At 36.7% G+C, this 26,521-nt stretch overlaps 1 protein-coding gene across 6 annotated transcripts in view; it reads right to left on the bottom strand.

The window, feature by feature from the left end:
• The window catches only part of ralgapa1 (Ral GTPase activating protein catalytic subunit alpha 1), a 142,038-nt gene that overhangs the window by 66,572 nt on the left and 48,945 nt on the right, over positions 1-26,521 (bottom strand). For 4 of the 6 annotated variants that reach the window (XM_052045902.1, XM_052045813.1, XM_052045987.1 and 1 more), the window contains exons 17-27: positions 21,242-22,864; positions 20,351-20,478; positions 19,716-19,932; positions 15,132-15,305; positions 13,552-13,704; positions 12,028-12,221; positions 8,503-8,601; positions 6,518-6,673; positions 5,248-5,376; positions 2,966-3,091; positions 1,146-1,204 (exon numbers count right to left, since the gene is read on the bottom strand). In XM_052045902.1, the coding sequence (XP_051901862.1) occupies positions 1,146-1,204; positions 2,966-3,091; positions 5,248-5,376; positions 6,518-6,673; positions 8,503-8,601; positions 12,028-12,221; positions 13,552-13,704; positions 15,132-15,305; positions 19,716-19,932; positions 20,351-20,478; positions 21,242-22,864 (3,058 nt within the window). The remainder of the gene's footprint in view (positions 1-1,145; positions 1,205-2,965; positions 3,092-5,247; positions 5,377-6,517; positions 6,674-8,502; positions 8,602-12,027; positions 12,222-13,551; positions 13,705-15,131; positions 15,306-19,715; positions 19,933-20,350; positions 20,479-21,241; positions 22,865-26,521) is intronic. The other 2 variants (XM_052008932.1, XM_052008984.1) reach the window with 1 other exon arrangement.

Here is a 26,521-nt window from a genome sequence, read left to right as displayed (position 1 = left end):
CACTATGCTGCATCTGCAAGATTAGGCCACATTGTGCTCTACTGGTTAATCTAACAGCATTTGCTAAAGCAAATGAGCCAGAAGGGCAAGGTCAAAAAAGTGAACATTTTTAATACTTCCCATTTGAAAATCTCCAAAAATTAACAGCTGAAGAAATGAGATGCCTCATATAAAAGTTAACATTAATTGCCAGAGATGAACTAGTGATTAATAATTATTATTTCTTTAAAGCATACTTCTATTTTTTGTGGTGATTTTAGAATTTATTATGCCATTAACAACTTTCTACCATACAATAGATTTCAAATGGTAAAATAGGGAGTGAGGTATTGAATTCATGAAGAGATGACAACCTGGATGATAGCTTTTGGATTATTACATTTAACAGTGCATTTTCTCTTATCCTGACATGGTGCTGCTAAATAAATATAGAGTACAATAAATTTCTCCATCATTTGTCAATAAATTCTAGCCCAGCATATATTAATGTTGACATTTCTCATCTAGTTACATGATAATATTTGGAAATTTATTATTGTTCCCTCATTACCATTGGCTCTTTGCACTGAAACTCATCATTTACAGCACCATGAAAGAACCCTCATGATATTGCCTGAGCAGTGTAAGGGGCTTCACTCTCTCCTTCTGAAGAGCAGTTAGGGATGCATAGTAAATACTGACTTTGTCAGCAAGCCATCATCCCTAACAAATGAATTTGAAAAGTTAATTTAAAATAGAGATTTTATGAGAGAACTGGACATACAGATTGGTACACTTATCATTTTCTTGGGGCTTTCAGCTCCACTCCAACCAGATTGGCTCACTATGCATGATAATTTTGCGCCATAATCAAGTTCTTATACAAGCTTAAAAACAAATTTGGCAAATGGACCTAGAGCCACAGAATTACTAGTAAATTTGATTAGCAAGTAGGGTCCATTGTGTACTTTGGTGTAGTTGGACTGAATGGGAGGAACTTTATTCAAAACCTGTCTTTGATGTAATTGACCAAGGAGTACGACATGGTATTCATGAAATGTCTGAAATTAAGTCTTCCCTGTCCTATCCCTTGATCGCCACAAAAACAGGTGTGATATTGATAGGAAGACTTGCATTATCAATTGTCATCATTTAGAAATACTTACCTAGCTGGCCCAGAAGGTTCTTCCCTTGCTGACTTTAAAATACTCTTAATTACAAGTTCCTTTGAAAACAAACAGAGAGGGCCTCATAAGATTTCCAATGTATTAGTAAGTATGTAAAAATTGGTCTAAAAGTAACTGCAATTATTGAAAAATACATGTTCAACAGAAAAGGTTTGCACTGGAATCCTCATTTAAACAGTTTTCAAATATTAAGTTCAATGCTTTACATAAAGTAAAAACAAATTAATAATGTATTTTAAAAAACAAGCCAGGAACGTGAAAACTTAGTATATTCTGATTTGAAACAAGCAGTTAACCTCATTTGAGATGCTAGAAAAGAAAAAAATTAGAAAAGTTACAGCTATCAAATCAACAATTTTAAAGATTTATAAAATTTTTGATAAAATATACTGTACATCAGAAGACAAACATCTTGGTACTCTTCTTTCCTCAGATAGCATTAAATACAATTTAACTGGTTCATCCCCCATGTAGTATGCCAAAAATATGTACTGAAACAAAATCTCACTGGAACAACAATGATGCTTCATAAGTTCACAGTCCCCAGTGTACTGTGAGAAAGAGTTTTGCAAATAAGAGTAAAAAAGTGCTTAACTATTTTAAACATACATTGTAAGTTTCTAAAAAGAAAAAGTCAATTATTGCAAGTAAATATACTTTTTAAAAAAGATGACCTGATTTCAATATGTGTTTCAAAACAATCTTTCCTTTGGTGTCAAACACCACATTGGGATTAGATTAGTGCTGGCAAAATAATTATCACTTTTCCATCAGTCGCAATTTTAAGCTGGTACCATAGGTCAATGGGTGTACACTTAAAACATTTGAGATGCAGCTATACTGAAGCCCATGTAGAACAGGGCAGTACATGGCTTCCTCCTTCATGACATCTCACCTAGTTTCTCAAAAAAATATTGTGTCATCTGATTCCAAAGAATTTCTGAAGGAAATACATTAAATGATTGCAAGCATAAAGAATTAAAAATTAAAAATCACACACTTGTTAAACCTTCATATTCTTTCAGTTCAGATGACAGCTGCAAAAACAGCAGGTTAAATGCAACCTTAAATCTAAATACAAATATTCAGAGATCTCAAAAATTTTTGAAGAGCAAAACATTACATTTAGTTTGTTTACAATCATTTCAGACGTTACAAATATGAGAAGTTCTTTAAAAATCTCTAAATTGGATAGCTATAATTAAATTGAGGCACATTAAAAGTCTCAATTATAACGTCACGTGGAGCTGGTTTTAGACATTAAATTGTATTATTCAGCAGCCTGGGAGGCTAATTTCACAGCACACATTAACACTTCTGCAGATACGTCACTAAGTAACATTTCGCCAACTCTAACAAAAAGAATAATCACTTCCCCTTGACATTCAGTAGCTTAACCTATGAAACTGGTTACTGAAGTATCAGGGCAACTTAAAGAGAAGCAAGCAGATGTAGAGTCAGAAAGTTGTTATCTGATTTATATTTTAAGAAGGGGTGAATGCTGGTAGTCTCACTGCAACTTGCGTTCACAAAATCCAGGCCAAAGAAGTTGGTTATGTTATACGTGGAATGAAACAAATGTCCAGAATGTAACCAGATAAATAATGGAATTGAGAAAAGTAGTGTACTATTTCAGTAAGTATTTGGCAGGAAAAGAGATTTTACAATGAGAAAGAAAATGGTTAAAATATTTACTAACACTTGTACTAGAAAACTTACCTTAACATCATTACATTTTGTGGATAAAATATCAGTAAAATGGTTAAAATATTTACTAACACTTGTACTAGAAAACTTACCTTAACATCATTACATTTTGTGGATAAAATATCAGTAAGAGAAGGTTGTAACGTAGGGAGGTCATCATATAAATTTGGGAAACAAACTAAAGAACCCAGAAGAATCTGAGCTTCAACTCTTGGAGCCTGAAATGACACAAGGATAAATTTCATAACCATAACCAAACAAGAGAGTGTTATTCTACCTTCATTTTAAAGGACAAAAGGACAAACAACATGATCAATTTTGAATTAAAATGTAACAGTGGTCCAGAATTTCCAATTGTAAATCTAATGCTAATTTATCAAATGAATGGATTATCATAAAACTTTCAATTATTTTGTTACAGCTCTTTGGATTGGTGTATTGACCAATAAGATTTAAAACACAGTTAAAGATTGCTGGAGGATTCCTTCTGTAACTTCATAGAGAGGGTTATTGCCTTTTTCCACACAAATGCAAAGATTTGCTTCTCACTTCCTCCATCCCTCATCTCAAATGACAGCAGTAACACTTGCTGGCATATTACTGCAAAGTGCCATTTGGTAAAGAATAGATTATCTGATTATTTGTTCAAATCACAAGGGTGGTTCACAGCCAAGCTTGAAGTTTCACCAAAACTAATTTTTATATTATAATACAGACAGGTATTAAAAAATCCGATGACCACTGCTCCTCGTGTATTAACAATGACCAGCTAGTCATTCCTTTAGAGAAACAAAGGACTGCAGATGCTGAAATCTATATGAAAAACACTACGATGCTAAGGGAACTCAGCAGGCCAGGCAGCATCCATGGAGAAAAGCAGGCAGTCAACGTTTTGGGTCAGGACCCTTCTTCAGGACTGAAGATAAGAAAAGGGGAAGCCCAATATATAGGAGTGAAAAGCAGAGCAGTGATAGGTAGATGCAGGTAAGAGATAGTGATAGGCAGGTGCGGCGGAGGAGGGGAGAGCAGATCCACCGGTGATGGGTCAAAGGTAAGGAGGAAAATGGAGGGGGGGGGGGTAGAAAAAAAGAGAGATCGGCTAGGAAAGGGAAAAGAAGAGGTGTGGTTGGGCGTGGGTGTGCTTGGGGGGGGGGGGGGCGCGGGTGTTGTGGGGATTACTAAAAATGGGAGAATTCAATGTTCATGCTGTTAGGCTGCTAGGTTCCAAGACAGAAAATGAGGTGTTGTTCCTCAAGTTTGCGTTTGGACTCCTGGCAGTGGAGGAAGCCAAGGACTGACATATCTGTGATGGAGTGGGAAGGGGAGCTGAAGTGACTGACAACGGGGAGATGCAGATCGTGGTTATTCCTTCAAAAGGGTAAGAAGGACAATGACAGTTGTAGTGTAATCAGCAATAATTTGCCGAGATAAGCCCATTTAACACAGATCACAGAACAAATTAGACACATTCTACAACTGTAAAGCTCAATATCAGACAGTAGACTTCCACTGAACCTTCAGGAATCAACAGTAACTAAAAAAAATGGTTAAAAAAAAAAGGTTAAAAAAAACATTTAGTTTGTTATTTTTGCATCTGAAGAACGCTAGAAACCGCACAAGTCAGTGATGGAGATACAAGAGACTGCAGATGCTGGAATCTGGAGCAACATATAAAATACTGGAGGAACTCACCAGGTCAGGCAGCATCTATGGAGGGAAATGAACAGTCAGTGTTTCAGGTTGAGACCCCTCATCTGGATGGAAAGATAGATACTGGCCATCTACCCTCCTCTATCGTTCAGTCCAGATGAAGGGTCTTGACCATAAATGTCAACTATCCATTTCCCTCCATAGATGCTGCCTGACCTGGTGAGTTCCTCCAGCATTTTGTGTTTTGTTTAAGTTCAGTGATCTTTGGATGAAGTACACTGACTAGTCCCTGTATGTGTCTCAGAAAGAAAGACATAAAAGCCAAATTAAAGTACTTTTTCTTTTTGAGCATTAGTAGAGTACTTGGAACAGATGTGAATGTACTTCCAATTTCAAAACAGAATTTGATTATTATTGTGCTTCAATGTTTGACTGAAACCTAATCGATGTACAACATGAGAAAACCAATCAACATCAAACCACTTAATTCCTCCAAAATCTTTTTGAAAGAATGTTTAAATTTTAAAATTTACTTTATAGATATAGATAATCTTTATTGGGTAACTTTTATGGATGTGATATTTTTTTTCTTGTAAACAAAAATCACACAGCAATTTCTACTTAAATTCCAATATAAAATTAACAAATCAAGCCAGGATTACAAAAGCAGATCATCAGCGTTGTTTTACATCCATTAAAAATAGTAATATACTTATTGACCTACATTGAGTGAAGAGGAGAAGGTCACTTTGCTGGCAGCAACTATAAAGTCCCAAATTAGCATGGTAGCACCAGGCAATCCAATAGAAAAGAACCTTGGAGAACAATGCTTGATGATAGTATTCACTATATCCTAAAAAAAATGTTTTAAAGTATTAAGGCAACTAAATTGGACACGACCAATTTTCCAAATTTATTCAAATAGCCCATTTCAAATCACGAAACTATGTATTGCACACTTGAGTTTCAACAACAAAAACAAAAAAACAATGAATGAATTTTCACGTTTTCACAGGCCGAATACTTCACATTGAGGTCCTGTACAGCAGCAAAATGGCCTTCTGTGCCACTAAGGAATCATATCGGCCGGGACGGCGGGAGTGTGGCAGGTGAAAAGTAGGTGAAAAGAAGCTGTACAGGAAATAAACCTGACAGATAGTCAAACCTCAAGCCAGACAATGAGATCTGTCAAAGGCTAAATGCTTTAAGCAATTTTAAAAAATTCTTTAAAACTTAAAATACTTAGGATTTCTTTTAAAATAAACAGTTGATAACCTCCCCCCCCCCCCCCCAGACATCACTGCGACGAAAGTAATGCTTACCTCAGCCTCTCCTAACATTTCCCTTTTTTTGAAATGAAATGGGGAGGTACACCCTTTGCCAGCTTCAACCTGATGTAGATCCTTGCATAGATTGCCCACCACTAAGCAGTGACAAATCTCAGTCCCATGATGGACTTTCATGAGTGCAAGGTTGGAACAGATGGCAAAGAACAACGAACCACTTGATAGCAATTTTGGGACTTGCAGCTTTGCAGACATTTCCCCACAAAATCTGGCTGTTACAATCACATGAGTTATGGAAGGGCTGCTAATATCATCAGTGGTTTATGGATTAAGTTTTGTACTACTACTCTAAATACTTTGCAGTACTTAAGATTATAACATTGTTTTTTCCTCCTCCACTTCTTGTCTGTTCCAGTTCCACAGCATATTTAAGAATGATAATCAAAACCTTGCACAGATGGTGTAGGCCTGACTAATTTCATGAAGTTGTAATTGACTTAAGTGATTTGTAGTATTTTGAGTAGTGTAGAAATTTGCATCTCTATCTCCAACACAAACATTAGTCCTCAAACTTCCAAGGTAAGAACAGCTTAGCAGGTTGCAGCATTAACCTACAAACTTTAAATGTGACAACTCAAAATTTGTATAATTTTCCAATATACATTTCAGTAACAGCACCAAAGGCATGTTGAGCAGAAAAGTACTTACCTGATCAGGATTTAGGAGTCCACTGTGCATAATATTATAGAAGTGAACCAAGAAATCAGAATTGGGTGAAACATCTTGACGGCGTTTCATAATTTTGCAGATAAGCTTATATGCATGAAGCTTTCCTTGTTTGTATTTTTCTGGTAATGTTGTTGCCTAAATGAGAATTAACTTGAGCATTAAATATGAGATTGAGGAAAACAAAATATTTTGTCAGTCTATAAATTAGATGAAAGAATTCTAATCTATTATAAGTACAAATTGAAACTAGCGGATCTTCAATACTCAGGAAAAAAAGTTCTTGGGAGGGAGAGGTGTTGTATTGTGCCAGTCATCCTTAAATAAATGATTATCGCCATGGATGATACAATTTAATCATGAGTTGTTTCAATATATAGCAAGAAAATATGTGTCAAGAATTATAAAAAATGTATTAAATGATATGCAAAGCAGAAATATATATTTTAGACATATTCCTAATTGTGAAAATGCTTCCAGCTGCAAGATCACTTATCACACAGTAATTCTCTCACCATTGGCTTCACGGTATTTATGCTGGCAGATGGGTGCAATGCAATATAACACAATTATTCAGAATTTCCATGATAAATGTGGACTCGCAAATTTGGCACTGTTCCCACATGAACACTTTTTAATATATGACAGATGGAAAAGACAGCAAATATTGGAATGTAAATAAATACAGGTAATTTTAAAAAGAAACTTTCAGCGACTTTTAAACTTTATTTATACAGCACAGTAACAGGCCCTTCTGGCCCAATGAGCCCATGTTGTCCAATTACACCCACATTAACCTACTAACCTGTACATCTTTGGAATGTGGGAGGAAACCAGAGCACCCGGAGGAAACCCACACAGTCATGGGGAGAACGTACAAACTCCTTACAGACAGTGGCGGGAATTGAACCCCGATCACTGGCGCTGTAATAGCGTCATGCTAACTGCTACGCTACCGTGATAGCGGAATACTTGATATTATAATTTATAGGGAATGTTCACAGAGGCCTTTTCCAGATGCAGGCCTAACCTAGGTTTCTCCATTAGTTCCAACATTCTGAGCCATTAACTTTAACTTCTGTACAGATCTTTCTGTACATTTTCAATTTTCAATCTAATCCCCAATAGGAAAAAAAATTAAGTTTTTTTTGTCTGCATTTTTCCCTTTGCTGAACTGTTAACAAATGTAGCAACGAATTTCTCAATCCCAGGGTACGAAAATACAGACAACAATTCTACTTTCAATGGATTTTCTTTAACCTTAAAGTTCCTTAATGGCAAATAAAAAATTGAAGCAGTAGTAAACTGAAACCATACAAAAAATATTTTGACTATGATTGTAATAAACACACATTTCACAGCTAATTAAATACTCTTGAAATAAAAACAGAAAATATTGTAAGCACTCAGCAGGTCAGACAGCATTTGTGGAAAAAGAAACGCATCATCACTTCAGATCAAAGGTTCTGTCGGAATCATTCCGACGAAGGGTCTTCAACCTGAACTGTTAATCCTGTTGCTCTCTCCATTGCTGCAGCTTGACCTGCTCAGTGTTTCCAATATTTGTTTTTATTTCAGATTTCTTTTGAAATTTAGTTACTGTTGCTGTAAGTAGAGATCGTCATTTAAGAGTCATCTGAAAAAATGGCCATTAACAACACAGCACTGGAAGTCTCCAAGTCTCTACAGTTGGACTTTTCCACAATACTCTGACTGAGAGGAGAGTGATAACAACCAGTATTGACACTGTGGAGAACTTCCTTGTCAGTGCTATTCTAACAAGAACAATCTTTTAGTTGTCTAAGGAAGCATCTCATATAACAGCACTGAAAGGAACATAAGCCACCACTGTGCTGAAGTCAACCCTTAAATGACTCAATTTCTGAATGCATTGATAACTAAACGTACTTATTAATGGAAATAGAGAAATGAAAAATAATCCACTCATTTTTTGAAATTTATTTTACCTTAAAAAGCCATGGAGTTAGAATTCTGAGAGGTGGTATCAAAACTGAAGGAGGTGGGGAGGTCTGATTGTCTATTGTAATTCCAAGATTATCTCTCACCTTTAAATAAACAAAATTAAGTTTAAGTTTTGTCAATAAAATTAATATATGGCTTAGAAGACAATAATTCAATGGGAACATTTCACATTATAAGAAGAGTTCCAAATGAACACCTAAGGCAAAAGGAAAGAACATTTATTTTCTGAATGCACACTGGCTAAATTCTAAACCTTTAATAACCAAACTATTTGACATTTAAGATAGCTTTGTTGGCATGTTGTGGTACAATGCAGTAATTTACATAGTATAAAACTGACATGTCCGTATATTGTACATGACCACTTGGAATAAAGGAACTGGTAGGGTAGAAGAGGCCATGGCCATTGTTCAGTGCTTACCATTATGATAGTTGTATGATATAATGATAATCATGAAGTTGACAATTCAAGGCATTTAACCTAAAACATGATCTAAAGCAAATTCAGACACTGGTGAAGAAGACCTCAGAGTGTGCAAAGCTTTGAAAACTGCATATCCAAAGATGCCTGTTCCTCCCAAGTTTGACGCACTCAGCATATCACCAACTGACACTATAAGCCAAAATATCATCTTCTGGAACAACTGAAATTTGCATGTGAATGTTTTTTCCCCTCTCTCCAAGGAGCCTGGATTTAACAAACTCATTGAAATAATGTTTATGAAAATTAGGTCTGAATTACCACTTTGCCCCACCATCCCCCCCCACATCATACCACTGCTAAATTCAGAGACAATGTCCTTTGGTTCTACTATTAGCAATATATGGTCTATTCCTGTGTTATATCTCCCAGATTTGCAAAGCCATTTCAAAAAAATTATGGGTAAACTGTGATTTATTCTATTGGAACAACATCTTCCTTTCTTTCAATGCTCTTGGTTAACAAAAATCTCAGATTAATAACTGATTAGCATCAATTGCCTTTCAAAAGAGTGCTAGACTTCAACCATGCTTCATTTAGGCATTTTCTAACTTCACTACTGAAAAGTCTGGGATTTATTTTTCTGGAATACAACTCCAAATCTGACACTCCACAACCAGTCGTCGTTTCTCCCAATCGAACCCTATCAAGTTCAATGTATTTTAAACCCTAAATCACGGCATGACTTTCCAAATTCTTGGAAATACAAGCCTCTGGTCTGGAAGATTAGATCACATGGGATTCCAGGGTGAGCTAGCCAACTGGATATAAAACTGGCTTGGTGGCAGAAGTCAGAGAGTGGTAGTGGAGGCCTATGACCAGTGGTGTGCCGCAGGGATCTGTGCTGGATCCCCTGTTGTTTGGCATCTTTATTTACGATTTGGATGAGAATGTAGGTGGCATGGTTAGTAAGTTTGCAGATGACACCAAAACTGGTGAAGAAGGTTATCACAGATTAGAGCAAGATCTAGATCAACTGGGAAAGTGAGCCAAGGAATGGCAGATGGAATTTAACTCAAAGTGCGAAGTGACGCATTTTGGGAAATTAAACCTGGGCCAGATTTGCACAAAAAAAGGCAGGGCCCTGGAGAGTGTTATAGCTCAGAGAGACCTAGGGGTACAAGTGCCCTAGCAGTGACTGAAGGCAGTGACACAGGTACAAAGGGTGGTGAAGGTTTTTTGGCACACTTGCCTTCATTGGTCAGAGCATTGAGTAGAAGAGTTGGGACATCATGTTACAGCTGTATAAAACACTGATTAGACTGTACTTGGAGTACTGCATACAGTTCTGGTCGGCTGGCTATAGGAAGGATGTCATCAAGCTAGAAAGAGTACAAAAAAGATTCACAAGGATGTTACTGGGACTGGAGGGCTTGAGTATAAGGAGAGACTGGATACCCTGGGGCTTTTCTTTCCTGCCTGAAGGAGGCTGAGGAGTGATCTTGTAGAGGTATATAGAATCAACAGGGGGACAGATAAGGTGAATGGACACAGTCTTTTTCCCAGGGTGGGGGGAGTCTAAAACTAGAGGGCATAGGTTTGTGAGAGGGAAAAGATTTAAAAGGGACCTGAGGGGCAAGTTTTTTCACACAGAGGGTGGTGGGTATACGGAGCAAAATGCCAAAGTAGTACAATTTTGACATTTAAGGGATTTAGATGAGTATACAGATAGAAAAAGGTACAGAGGGATATGGCCCAAACACAGTCAAATGGGACTAGCTCAGGTAGACAACTTGGTTAACATGGGGGAATTGGGCTGAAGGGCTTGTTTCTGTGCAGTATTACTCTACGACTCTTCTGAGTGATGTCTTTTTGTAATTTAAAACATGACATCCAAGTACCATTCTGTTAGTCTTTGCTGTAGGCCCTCCAATATATCCTTTCCAACTGTGATGCCTAAAACAACTCCTGAAATTGCAGATGTACTCTGAACAGGGCTTTGCATGGATGTAAAGTAATTTTACTCCCTTTATGGCATTGCTAATTTGTTCTTGGAAGGAATAAAAGAAGGTTCTGTGTAAATACAGCCTATTCAGACTATTTTGTAGCAAGGAATGTGACCACTAAAATAGCCATCAAATTTAAAACGGTGGAAGTTCTTTATTTGCTGATCATTATGGCTATCTCCAGGTTATTCAGTAACAACCTGAAATGCTCGAATAAAATACAGATTTAGTACCAAATACCCTGATAAAACTGCAACAAGTGATGGCATGCAGCTGAACCCAACTTTACCTGTCATACACTTGTGATTCCCATTCCACCAAAAAAAACTTCCACCAAACTGACCAAAATTTGGCATAAATAAAAGCTAGCTTTTGTCTTCAGTCTAGTGAAGGCAATGTGGAATAAACTGATATGTAATGGAAGATGAAGATAAGCAATGACCATACAAGCCTTGATTATTTCTCCAAAACTGTGATATGGTGAAATTTATCGCAGATTCCCCTGGCCTGGATAATTAACAACAAAGTACAGTTTATAACAAAAACTACCGAACTGAAACAATGATGGGGTGACAAGAAGATCAGAATGCATAACAAAAAATTGCTGTCATCTTTGACAGTCATCCAGGAGATGTTGAATGTTTACCAGGTAATCAGCAAAAGCACAGTGCAGATACACTGAAAAGTCAAATTCAGCAGCAGCTGCATCCTGATCAAGTCTTAAAGACGCAGAATGGTGAGCCGTACAAGTTCCAGATTATCTGTAGTCTCCCAAAAATGGTACAGACTATAGTATATAATCTAGCCTTCAGTTGAACTATTACATACGGAACACAATTATGGCAATGCAACAACTACTGAACAATTCACTGAAATTATAAACGCACATGGTTCTGCATCTAGTTTCTCAAAAATTACACAATACAAATGGAATATATGGCATATGTTATCATTCATAAATCACTTAATGTGCAGCAACATATTTACATGAAGTAGATATAAAATCAAAGGAAATGAATGGGAAAAGTTGATTCTACATTAGCATAGATAATTTACAAGCAAAATTTAGTTTAACATCTTACCTTGGCCAAATTCTGCCAGAGTTCACACAAATAGTCAAAGACTTGTGCATGAATTTCAGGATCCTTAATGCAGTTCACATCACCCAAAATGCCAAGCATTCGTCTCCACATAACTGTGGCAACATCTTCATGCCACCCTTTGAGACTCCCACCTGCCATCACACTGCAATCTTCATTTGGAAACTCACTATTTTCTGTTCAATATAAAATTTAATGTTACAAGCACACAAAATGCACTAACATTAAAGTTCAAACTTTAAATTTAACCTCAGAATATGTTTCCAATAAAGATCCAAATAATCACATTTTAATTTATTAGAAGCATCATTCTACTGAAACTATGGTGTTAATAGAACAAACAGTATGAGGACTACTGGCCATTCACTTCTTATCCAATGTTTAATACTATTATGGCTCCACAATTCCATCATAGTCCAAAAATCTTGTGAATATTAGCTGTTTGAAACCACTAGCATTCAGCCTGAAACAGCCAGAATTTAGTAAACCCTGTAAACCCAGAAACACAACATGTACTGAAAAATTTGAAAGGTTGAACCTGTCAGTTTGCTCTGATGCTGGATAGAGATCCCAGCAGTGATTTCTCAGCATTACAGTTACGGGGGGGGGTTGGAGGGGGAAATGTCTATAATACAGGATCTGAAGCCCCATTAATTTTAATTACAATTTTATGATAAAGGTTTCACGCCAAGATGAATCTAAGTTACATTGTTAAATATTTATTTTTCTTTAGTGTTCATTCAAGTGTTTTAAATAATGTTTTTAAATTTACATTTTGAATATTACCTCAATTTTAAAAATATAAGTACATCTGAACCCCAGGCTTTAGAAACTGTTAGCTTCAATAACAACTTTCAAAACTGGCAAAGCCACCACCCCCTCCCCCACAATCAACCCCTCCCCACCCCCACCAATCCTTAGTCTGCAACAACCTTTACAACTGTCAAGGGCCTTCAGGGGCGCTCCTCCCAATATTGCTATACTATCTTCCAAGTGAAGAAATTTCTTCTCATCTCAGTTTTAAATCTCTTATTAGGAATCTATACCCATTTATTCTTCATTCTCCATTCTCCAGCCAGGAAAAAGTCCTTCAGCTTCCATTCTTTAATCCCTCCTGGAACTTTCTGAATTCCCAACAGCACTGGCCCATAAACTCTCCTTATAGCTCCTTAATTCAGGAAGCAATCCAGTGAACTTTCCGTAACCCCATCTAAGGCAAGTAAATATTAGGAAGGGGTGGAGACCATAATTATATGCAGTAATCCAAGTATGGTCTCAACTGATCCACTGCGCCTATTGAATTATGTAATGTTGACAATTATAAAAGTTGTTGGGGACTAAGTTGTTATTGAAGTTGTAACTGAAATAAATTTCACACAACAGCTTCTTTACAAGCTCAAGCATCTCACAACTCCCACAGCTATTGCAAAAGGCTGTCACATATGTATGGCCTGAAAATTTGACATTAACTTATAATTGAATAAAAATTTATGAACTGTGCAATACCCAAGTCATCTGGAGTCTGCAAGACTGAATGGTGCAATTTTTCATCCAGTGGCAAATCTTTTTGATCTACTGGATCAGCATTCAAAGTGGATGGAGAGGGTGTCTGAGATCTTGAGCAGGGATTTGAATGAGTTGGAGAAGCACTCTCAGAGCCTGAAAGAAAAGTTAATAACTGAGGAGATACCATTAAGAGAGAAAAAACTATTTTGAATTTTGGTGGCGTCAGCATTTCATTGCAACCTATAGATCCACCCATCATCAAATGCTGAAACTATACAAATAAAACTTAAGTGAAATTATGATTTATGCATATCATCTGGAACAATGATGAAAACACCATCAGGCCCTCTTTTTTTTCTCCTCAATTTCAAATTTTATTTCACTAATAAGAATTCTCTAGCATGAGACTTTCATTGTATTCTGCTTCATTCTAAAGAAATGCAATTTATCATTATGAACGTTACAAAAAAAGAATTCTTTTCCTCTAACAAAGAAAACTGGACTAATTATACACAAAATCTATAAATAAGCACCAGTCATGCTAATTAGTTCATATATTTAATAAATATACCCAAAATATTTTCCAAAATACATTGCATTTGGCATTTTATTACAAAAATAAGGAAAATGAAAATGCCACTATAATGCATTGAAATTAAAAAGGCAGGGAAAAATAAGAGGATGAGACTGACGAAAACATAACATGAACTGGGACCATAATAATAACCGTATCCCTGAAGTAGAAGTGTATAGACTGATTTAGCAGACTTTTTCAAAACCAATTAACTCTAACATGCAAGTGAGAATGTAATTTTATAAACTACATTCTCATAATACTCAGTTACATAAGACCATGTACATCCCAAAAGGACCAGCAATACAATAACAGATTCCAATTTTCCATTCATTTTTAAAAAATAAAAATGCATTTCCATAGGTTGTTCACCAAGTTCAACTGTACATTTTCCTGACTGCATTAATTGTCACATTTCATGGAATTTACCCTTGCCCCCTAGGAATGAGGTTACCAACTCATTCTAAATCTAACAAGCCTGCAACAGCAATAGTTATTACTGCTTGCATAGTGAATTGATATTAGCGATCAACTGGATTACATAATCAACATAGTGCCATTATATATAGCATGGGGACTCTCTAAATTTCATTGCCTGTTTTCCACTGGAATAATTCAAGTAATAGAATGATGATAATATTCCCCCATTTGTACACTCTAGAGTTTGCTTTTCAAGGATACAACAACTACATGCACATGGCAGGTTAGTGGCCTGCATAACAACATGAGATTATGTTATTTAATTGACAGAATTTTGCTGGACAAAATATAAAAATATATGGAGTCTGGTTGGGTGGGAAGGGTAAAACAAACTGCTCAACCAGTTGCACAAAAAGCGCCCCATTTCTGTCCAATGTCTGAAAGTGCCTGATCAGAAACCATGTTTTAACACAGAGGAGTGACAGGATTATGAATGTTTTTTAAACAAATAACTGGAGAACTACTGGAATAGAACTATATTAATGTAAACAGTGACTTTTAAACTGCCTCAACAAGCACAACAAACCTGTGATTGTGACTGTGTCAGCAGACGCTGTCTGTAGATTGAGGCTGCTCGTTTCAGAATTAATGTGCATAGCAGTTAAACTTGCCAATTCTTGTTCCTCAGCACTTTGTCGTGGAGGTCCTGGATCTGCTTCAGTGTACAAGGTAGAAATGGCTTCACTGCCGAAGCAAAAGCCTATAATAGAATAAAACAAAATTATGACCATTACGTACTTACAAAAAGAATTCTGGGGAGCATAAGAAAATTGTGCAAATAATTTGAAAAAGCAGCCAAGAAGCATGTACAAAAGTAAAAACTAAAAGTTCATGTCAAAATGTATGCAAACAATAACTTTGCTTTTATAAAACCAACAATCTGGTATAAACAAACAAGAATAAGTCCATATGTTCTCACTAAATGGATAATTATTCCGAAAACCTAATGAGTCAGCATTTTCTGGGGTATTTCAGTTTTAGTTTTATATAAACATACACACAATTCTTTACTTTCCTTATATTTCCTTGCTCCAGCCCCTGAGAATAGAAGCTTTGATTTGGAGACTTGATAAGTGTTGGGACAATGAAATAAATAGCAAATAAGGGGAATCATATTAAGAAAAACACTGTTCTAGCAGAGAGATTTTCTTTTAAGTGAACTATAAAACTGTTCAGTACATCACTAATAACTGCTCTATAAACTGAGATAATAAACCGATTTCTGCTACCAAACTTACCTTACAGAAAATATGTAATGAACACAGTGCTTAAACTTCTGAGACACCGGCTAAATACATCTATGGAAAGCATAGTGAAATTCTCATGCCAAAAAGGAATGAATCCTGTTCTTTGACTGGGAGACAATTGATCCACAACTATGTTAATGGCTGATTCAAGCAGATACTACAGAACACAGTATTCAATGGATAAGGGTATATCTAGATTAGAGCCTTCTCTACTCGGAAGAGCTCTTAGATCTCAACTCTACTTTGTGCCTAAGCTTCACAACACTCATTTCCATTGTAGTCCTGAAGTCACTCAGCTTTGAATACACTTAATGACTCAGAATCCATATTTCTCCAAGGGAAGGAGTGTCAAGGATTCGCAGCTCTTAAAAATAACATATTATATCACAGTCTTAAATGGTCAACTTTTTACCTGAGGCTATTGTCAGCTAGATGGAGACAATCCCACCAGAGAAAACATACTCTCAGCAGTGGCAACTAGATATTGATGATCACCCTTCTCAACTGTAACATCTAGGTGTGTATTTCCAGTGCTCAGTATTGATGAATCTTCAGTACAACTCTTCCACCCCCACCCTTCCCCATCTCTACCACTCACCTATACACTAGGGGCAATTTACAGGGGACAATTAACTTATCAACAATATCTTTGGGAAGTGGGAGGAAACTGAAGCATCTGGGGAAACTCACGCAGTCATAGGGAGAACATGTAAACTTCACAGAGGTAGCACAGAGGTCACTGGAGCTGTGAGGCAGCAGCTCTACTCATTGCCATTTTGCATTTGGCTTATTTGACACAGCACCAGTAAGTTCATTTTCAAGTAGGAACTGCAGACTCACTTAGATTTGAACTTAGTCTGGCAGTTCCTGAGCATTGTGCAGCTCCTCCAGCAAGTGGAAGTGCATGGGAACCAGCAACTAAGAGAGGCCAGATACATTAATCTCAATCATTCCAGATTCCAAATGGCAAATCTTTTATCCACTTCTGTTCCACAATCTTATCGACTAAAATATGAAATACACAATTGGCAAAAGACAGCTTACATTTCTATCATGTGACAAAGATTGTGTTCAAGAGACTTTGTTATTGCATTTTGCAATATTCAAAGAAACTTTGGAAAAGTTGATGGGAAGTTAATGTTACCAAATATAGGGGCATAAAATTCCCTTTGATTCAAGCCTTGCGTTTCCTTGGTCAGTTGGCCAAGCTGAGGTCAATCACTGATTTTGTTCCTCAGTCTTAAGGTTCATGGTGTGCACGTTTGTTTTTAAACCTTATGCCAATAGGTTTTCTTACTTTACTTGTTTCAATAACATGGCTTTCATTTTATTTAACTTTTAATTATTTGGTGTGAATTTCTAATCCCTGTAGAATTATGACATTCATTCTGGACATTAAGCCAAAGCAGAACGGATAATTTAGTCCTTATGAAGAAAACAGCTGGCCACATTGAAATTACAAGACTAACTATTAAAATATCAGGATTTAAAAAAAAATTTGAGTCACTTCTATGCAGAAAATATAGAGTTCATCATAAGTCAATAGCCACAAGCTGAGAAACACAGATTACAACCTTTCTGGCCATGCAAAAATTAACAAGTAACTGGTACAAATAAGACAAGCTCTGCAGGGAAGAGAATCACCGGATAATATGGTGAAGAACAATCCACTTGATCCAGAGTTTGCAAGGTGTAGGGCTCTACATGCATCCACCTCAATTTACATCAGGGCAATATTTTAATTTCAGTATCCACCTCATCACGTTATAATCTTTAATTTGCAATCTCGTAAAAAAAAATCCAAAATCTTGCTTTGGTGAGAATTCTGTAACTCACTATAGTGTGCAGTGGATACTTTGAGGAGCAATATAGGTTTGGAATTTGTGGTCAGCTGCAAAACAGCAGTGTTCACAAAAGACCTTGAATGAAAGCTGCCCACAAGGGTAGAGCCCTCTCTATGACATATACTCAATTCTTTTCCAATGTTTGGTGCTGTCAGGTATCAGTTCCAACAGTGTGTACAATAGTAATTCTAACAGTGTGTACAATAGTAATTCCATCAAGCAGGAAAACAGTGAAGAATTTTCACCAAAGCACGATTTTGGATATTTTTTTTACAAGATTGTAAATTAAAGATTATAACGTGATTAGGAGGATACTGAAATATCAAACTTTAAAAACAATCAAATAAATTATATTTTGGAATCTTTATGAGGGAATTACACCAAAATAAAATCAGATTGCTTTCATAGCTACAGTTTGTTATGCAGTAATTGTGGTATAGCACACTATTAAAAAGCCACAGACTTCATTCAACATAGTATTTGTTGGGAATTTTACAAAAGGAACAGTTTGTAAATATTTGAGGTTCAGTCAAATTCACCATTTTTTTTAGAAAAGAGATTATGGTAGAGGAGACAGCAAGCCAGTACTCTTGGAGGAGGGGCAGGGAATCACAGAGAATGACATTTCACTATGCATTTTGTTACGAACCAGCAACAAAAGAAACTCACTGAGTCATGATTCAGTGTTAAAAACTATTTTATTAATAACTACTTATGATAATAAGAAAAATAAAAGTAAAAATGTTAAACCTTGAACATTAACCCCAAAACTAAACTCGTCGTGTGTGTGAGGCAAAGTCCCAAACTTCAAGTCCAGGAATGGTTATTAAAGTTCAGTTCCGCAAGCCATAAGGTGAAACATGAGCAAAGGCTTCTTCAACAACCACCGTTGTCTGAAGATAAGACGTAGAGAAAACATAAAGAGTAATTATGAAATCCAAATGTTCCATGATAGAACCCAAACGACACCTCAGTGTTTACTCGGTAGTGACTTCCTCACCTCGAAAAGCATCCGTATCGTGGCCGTCCACACAAATACCTGTTTCCCTCTAGAGGTCAGCAAAAAATGAACTCCACCGGATTACTCCCAATTTCCATTCGTGGATTGTAGTAACAGACACAATTATTGTTTCTCATTCATCGATAGAGAAACTAGCAGGCTGGCGTCTCTCTCTCTTTCTCTCCTCTGACTGACTTCAACTGACCTCTTCAACAACGTCATTACGTCCTTTATCTTCTGTTGACGTAAGCACGCCACACACACACACACACACACCACTATGCTCTATCTTAAAGGAATATTCACCTAGTCCGTAACAATTTGCATGCTCTGGAAGTTTCTGTGAGTTTCAAGTCAGTAAGATTGTCATTGTTGTGAGTTTTGCCATCATTACAACCTCAAAAGTGAAAACCATAAAAATTTTCTCTTTCACTTTTAGAATGGAAAATAAATATTGACTAGACATTAAAACAGACATGATAAAAAGCAAAATAAAAACAGAAAATGCTGGAAACACTCGGCAAGTCAGGTAGCATCTGGCAAGTGTTTCCACCATTTTCTCTCTTTTTTTTGAAAAATACTTCCAGCATACACAGTATTTTGATTTTCAAGATGCAGAATGAAGTCTTTCCTATTGTCTTAAAAAGTGCTTTAATGCAATCTCATAAGAGACTGCCCTTGTGAATCATGATGAATATCAGCACTTCATCATAGCCCCTTTGACTGATCTGGCAACTCAAAGAACAATAAATATCTCCAAGTATAATCATTCTACTTGTTTTAGATCACAAATCTTCCATAGTATCTCATAGCACAAGAACCTGAATAGTTGAGCAGGGATATAAGATCCCAAAATCTGGGCTAAATATGTTCTCCAGTACCAAAAATGAAAGGACATTCACAATCTAACCCTCCCATTAGCACTAATGCAAAGATAAAAGTAAAGTCACACAAAGTAATCAATAACAATAAATAAACACCAATATAAAAAGAAAATACCAAAATTAAAACATACTTACTCTCAAATTTTTGTCCATCATATTGAAAAGCATTGAAAGAATCTGAATGGCTATCAGAACTAACGAGATCACTGCTTCCAGCACTGGCTGGGGATGTCCACTCAGATGGGACGCCAGGGTCATCGACAGGTCGTGTCTGATTCTGTCTGTTCAACAAATCAGGAAGGTCCTTTGGCACTTCCAAACTACCAGGACTGCTTCCTCTTCTCAAAATATTCTAGTCCAAAAATAAAGTCATTAACTTAAAAATAATTATAAAATACAATGAACAACTATTGCTGTCACCAGTGCTTTCTGAAGTACCACATGCTGATTTGATTGCATATTTAATGAAGGTAGATTCTACTTTAATGTTCTAATTAGTAGCATTTCATTCATTACTTACATCGATCAGTATGCTTAGTTGAGCCCACAGATTTGACAAAATATCAAGTAAAGAAAAATATCTGTAGTTTACATTTTGAGAAAACATTAAAATAATCAGAAGTTCATTTAACATCATCATAGAGAAAAGCTCAGTGGCTTGAGTTTTTTCCCATCTGGTATACGTTTGCAGGAAATAGCCGTGTGGGATGAAAAAGTTATTAGTAAGTGTTATAAATACAAATGTAATACAAGAAAGTAAACAAACTTACCACTGAAGTACCAGTTCGTAATCTTTCTGCTATAAACTCATCCATAAGATCACTAATGTTGGGATTACTACTATTTCCAATATCAGTGCTGAAAGGTCGAGGTTTTTGATTAGGCTCCTCCTTGTTGACTGAAAGCAAATGAAGTTTTTGTTTAAAATAACAAGTTCGTAATCATACAAAGACACATGATTTACTAATTAAAGCAATAAAAAGGAATTTAGCATTGCAAGGGTTACTTGCCAAATCATGCATTTCCCAAGAAATGTCCTATCCTTACTGTGTGCAATTAGAGGTAATCACAAGTTAGCATTAGCATAATTTACATCAAAATTAGTAAAGGTTAACAATTTTTAATCTTTGATGGAAAAGAAATTACAAGTTAAACTACCATCAACATTTTTCCTTCCCAACTTACAATATGAACTCAAAAGTTATTTTTCTATAACCTTGCTTCAAAACTTGAAAAGATAAAGCCATTTTAGGTTCAGCTCCATGAAAGCCAAAATATGAAATCTGTCTACAAATACAATGGCTCAATCTAAGACTATTGAGAGCTTGTGTACTATAGTACAGAAATGCTGCCCCCTAGTGCTAAAGACATATAAAGTGCATTAAACACAGATTCAATTCATTATGCTACCATAACTAACCACAATTGAATTTACTTTCAAAGATTAACAACTGAAAACCTGCACACACAAAAAAAAAGAAACATTAGTATTAATTTAATGAGGGGGAAAATGCTTGCCAGGACATATCAGCTGATCAAAAGCGCATGCAAAACCAATTAAAAGCAGTGTTCATCCCCAAGCTATTTGATTGCTTAAAGCTTTTCAGTTGCATCAAGCCAAACAGGTGCTCCTTTGTGCTCTGCACACTGTTAGTGCTCACCTGCAACTTTCCTTCCAAAATATCCCAAAACATGACTGTACAGATCCCTCAGTGGAGCCTCTGCTGGTACTTTTCTCTGCCTCTGTGGGGAAACATTTGCCTTCGACTTTGAAAAAGCGTGTACGACAGTTCTATAAACACCACCTAGGGAACTTTGCTGCTGCACTGATTCCTGTAAGCTACAGGACCTGATTGTTTCATGACCAGCCACCTGACTAGCACCTGTACTTCCCTTCAGTATTGGGACATTTGCAGCAGTAATCAATGTTGACTTCCGGTTCTTGCATTCATTTTGAGAAACTCTAGTGTCTAGAAGTCTATAGACACCAGGTTTCACTGAATCAGTTGGCGCCGATGAACCACTGCTGAAACCACTAAGTCTTCGAAGCCTGAACTTCCAGTGAGCTTCCTTACTGTCCAATGGGCTGTAGAACTGCACAGACTCAGTAGACGGACTAAAACTAACATGCAAGCTCCCATTCTTTTTCTTATTTGCTATGCTTAAGAACTGTGTCTCTGGTGATGCTGCAGTGATTTCTTGGTTAGCTGTAGGATTTTGTGCACTTAAAGCTGCAAGTGGGTCAGTAATTGTGGTACCATGTGGAATTTTATTTGAATACATGCTATATGCATCAGTTATCTCACTGGCAAGTTCAGTGACATTTGAAGTTTGATAATTTGCATCAGCTAGCTGCTTCCTTTTACTATGACCTGCTACTTTGTTGAAATTCTGCATGGACCTATGATGATTCGTTGATAATACCATATTTCCACGTTCTACCTCAGTTGCCTTCTGGCGAGTAAAGACTTTTCTCCTCTGTTTGCAATCTGGATTTTCTGACTCCATCTTTGATGAAATTCCCTGGTCAAAGCTTTCAACTTGTTTGCAATTATGCTGTTCAATATTAGTCTCTGGTACCTTATTTTCTCCAGTAGAAAATGTATCAATACTCAAAAAATCCTCTTCTGGACACGGAAGAGAGTTTTCAGCATTTTCGAAGTCTCGCATTTTTACCTGTGTGTCAGTTTCCCCTCCCAAAATCACATCCTGGCCATAAGCACTGTACATTCTTACTAGTCCCACACAGTCCAAATCCATCTCACCTACCATCAACTCATTATCTTCATTTAAAGGAACACTAGTTTTATCTTTCCCCAATTTCTGTTGGGTATGCTCAGACTCTTGAATAGTCTCATTAAAATATTTCTGTATGGAGGACAGCAAGTCTGGCTCACTGTCATCTACTGTGTGCTGACTGTACTCATAATAAGGTGCTACAGCTTCTACATCTACATGACAAAGATGATCATAAATACTATCACCGACTTCCAGAGAGCCTTCTGTACTTTGTGCATCTGTAAAGTGAGTTTCAATGGACCTAGATAATGAGAACATCTCAGCAGAGCTTTGCAAACTTGAAGGAACTGATGAGCTGTCAATGACAGGAACTGCACCTTTAGCTCTTTCAGCTATGAATGGTTCCATTATGTCTGATGTGCTGCTGCTTCGTGGCATTGCCTGCTCTTCACGTGCAGTGCTGAATACTTCAGAGGCATTTTCTTCACTCTGAGAATAATGCCTTATTCGAGTAGGCCTTGCCAAAATTTGGACATCATCAAGATCTTGAAAACAAACCAAAGTTAACAGTTATAATCTAGGGGGATTGGGATTTTCCCACAAAAGTAGTAGTATGATTATAAGGCTTCCCTTGCATGTGTCCAAGCCAGCTTAGGACAGAATGTTGAAAATTAGCTTAATGGACAGAAAGATGACCATTTAGATCAACACACCTGACCACTATGAAGCATCATTTATTATGTGTAAAATTACGTTAAATGCTTTCCCAAATATCCAATTGTTAGTGTTTTGAATTACATTTACCAAACCTATATTGTGAATTTCCAGATTTTTGAGTCAATATCTCATTATCAGAGCGATTTGGCTAAATGGAAGAGCATTGTTTAATCATGCAAGCCTTTTCATCCCCAAACTCATTACTTGCAGGAAACTTATAAAGGCTCGCGACAATTAAGAAAACACAAGCACGAAAATGAAGCTATTTCAAACAATGAAAATTGATCACATTTATTTTACAACTTGCAAAATCTCCAGGATCTGTGATTTCTAAACCCCATGTAGTTTTGATAAAATTATATACCAACTGTACAAGAATTAGCAAAGTTAAATCATCCTTTTTAAGTAATAGAGGAATGCACAAACACAAACCTTTCCCATTTTCAATTCTGAAGGGTCCTGCCCAAAATATTTTCTCACAGATGCCAGCTAACCTATTTACAACCAGTGTCTTTGTTTCACAATTATTCTTGAATTTTACGTACATAACACATGCATTCATATATATCCTACAATTTTGCCAATTTCTAGTGCTAATTAATTTAGCATCAAACCAAGCTTTTAAATTCTACTCCATTTTGCAAGTCCTATTAATTGCTATGCAGTTAGAATTGCCAAGCAGTAACAAGACAAATGGTAAACAGGCAGAGGAAGTAAGCAGAGCTGGAACTACCTGGAAGATCATCAAAAAAGGGGGTGAGGACTAAGTCAAGCAGGTAAGGATTGGAAGAATGGAGCAGAACAGGTGCACTTTTAGCATTGCGCATAGAGGCCGATGGACAAACACAATCATCAATGGATCGGCTTCCGATGGCTTTAAAAAAAAGTTAAAAATTAAGAGAAAAGGACGGAATAAAAGCCAAGAATAGTAGTAGTAATGAAAAAAATGTTTTCACAAAGACAAAACTAGGACACACAAAAAAGTAAACAACAAACATAACAGCAGAAGACAATTCTGTGAACGTACCATGAACTAGGATTTCAGATAGACTAACATAACATTTCAAATCCAGTAAGATAAATTTTATTTGATCAATTTTCAATTTTCATTCATTTTAGTATCTTCCACACATAGAAGTAAAATAAAATTGTGAAATTTGCAAAGGGGCTAATAGAACAGTGGTAGTAAGTTGCTCTAGCATGTATTCCAGGTTTAGAGGGAAACAACAAACTGCAGTTCTAGAATTTTAGTTTCAAAGCTGAACATGAAAAATGAAACAAAGCTGTAAATCTGATTGCTGGAAAGGGGCTTTCAACTAATCCAAGCATAGCTAACCATAACCTCCATTTCTGGCAACAGATTTCCCAAGATAATATTAGATAAATGACAAGAATGAAAAGCAGTTATCTGAAACTCAAACCACACAAATATCATCTAATGCTCCAGATCCATCTTGATGCAGGTCCAGCAAGCAAAGTATCCAAGAGTAAATTCTGTGGAATTGCTTCAAGCTTATGTTCCATGAGGAGTGGAAATGAGAAATCATGAAGAGCAACTAGCAAGTTGCAAAGATCTACACTTATGCCAGAGTCCATGGAGGAATGGGGGCAATTCTGCACAAATGTATTGGCATTGGTCATAAATAGAAACTACTGGGCCATGTTGTTCTTCTCTTTAACATAGTAAAATAGTGCAAACTTAAATGAACAAAAGCCATACAAAAAAAATGAACATGGTTTAGTTTCTAAAGGGATAGAACTGTAAAGCAGAGGAAGTTATGGAATACTCGTATCATCATTAACTTTTTCAAATGCAGTCGCCTGATATTGAGGTTGACTTGCTTCCACTCCAGTTCTGTAGGTTCCAAGGTGCTTAATGCCCACAAGTCTGGCAGACTCTGGAACAGTGGCGTAGTAGGTGTTTGACTGGACAGACAGATGGGTAGTTTGTAAGGTGGTGCAATCCTTCCATGTGCCCAGCAAATGGACTCAAGTCTTTCAATGCCTTTCTGGATTCTCCTTTTGCACTTTGAGCAGTCATGGGTCAGGAACGCTGGAGTCAAAGATGGTATACTTTGGAAGCATTCTTGAATCTTACACTGTCTACACATATTGTAAGAGCTCTGAATACTCCGTCTTTTAGGAATCTGGTGTGCAAACGATGTGGCATGCTCACTGGAGCCAAGTGAGTGTAATTAAGGGCCTCAATACTGGGGCTGTTGGCCTGGCTTGGATCAGTGATGTTGGTTTGTTTACCCAGCCAGTAGATTTGAAGAATGTTTCAGAAACAAGGCTGGCGATATCTCTTAAGTGCCTTGAGGCACTTGCTTATAAATACAAGGTTATTTGAAGTACACTCAGTATTACAAATTGTTCTGGTCTCCAGGTGAAAAGGATAGAGACACTGGAGAAGCTGTCCAAAAACTGGTTTTATGAGGATAATATTAGAATAGAGATACTACATCAACCATGAAATATTGAAAGAAGTGGACTAATTCCTCCAAAGAATATGAAGACAAAAGATTGACCTGATAGAGGTTAATTTTGGTAGATTAAACATCTTTTTCCATGGGTGCAAAGAAGTATGGGTCACCAACGTAAGGTAGTCACTGATAAATCCGAAGAGGAATTCAGGCCATTCTTCTTTACTTAAGAGTGTAATTAAAATGCAAAATATACTCCAATGAAAATAATGGAGGAAACTACTGTCAATGCTTTTAAGGGGAAGAAATAAAAGGATATATTGATAGGTTAGGAAGAACAGTGAAGATTTATGTGAAGCCTAAAGCTAGTCTGAACTTGCTATCAGTAAATCCAGTATCTTGATAAGTACGATATGATGTGGAGAAGCAGGCAGTTTCTAAATGATCAAAATATAGTGTCAGAAATACCAGTTTAGTCTCAGACTGGTGATGTGGGAGGAAGGTGAAATCAATGGTAAGAAAATACTGTTTCTTAAATGGATTGAGGAGAACAACTTCAATCTTCCTAATGTTTACATGGAACAATATTTGGATCATCCCTGTCTGAAGGTGGGACAAACAATCAGACAACAATGTAGGAGCTGGCAGAGTTGGTAGCACGACAGGATCAGTGTTCATGAGCTTTCTGAATTATGTCACTAAAGGAAGTACCTAGATGGGGAAAAGAATGGAGTAAAGCTTGATGACTCCAGAAAAAAATGGAAGTATTTTAGAAGAGGCTTTATTATCGGAACCATATGGGGCACCCCCATTCAATTGAATGAACAAGGATTGGCGTAGGAGAAGGGTAACGTGGTCAAGCTTAGCAAAGGCTATGAACAAGTCAAAGGGACAGAGCTTTCACCAGAAGCAGATTTTTCAAAAATAACTATAATGACAAAATCCTACAATCTCATCAAGTATTGAAACAAGAATTGAGAGCTTAAGGAATGTGGTTGCTCGTGGAGATAAGCTGTACCACTGAGTCTCTGCAATACTCCACAATCAACTTGGAATGAACTA

Source organism: Pristis pectinata, chromosome 1, assembly GCF_009764475.1.
Source record: "Pristis pectinata isolate sPriPec2 chromosome 1, sPriPec2.1.pri, whole genome shotgun sequence".
Taxonomy (NCBI): domain Eukaryota; kingdom Metazoa; phylum Chordata; class Chondrichthyes; order Rhinopristiformes; family Pristidae; genus Pristis; species Pristis pectinata.
Note: the sequence above shows the minus strand (reverse complement) of the source record. Positions and strands in the feature narration are given on the sequence as shown.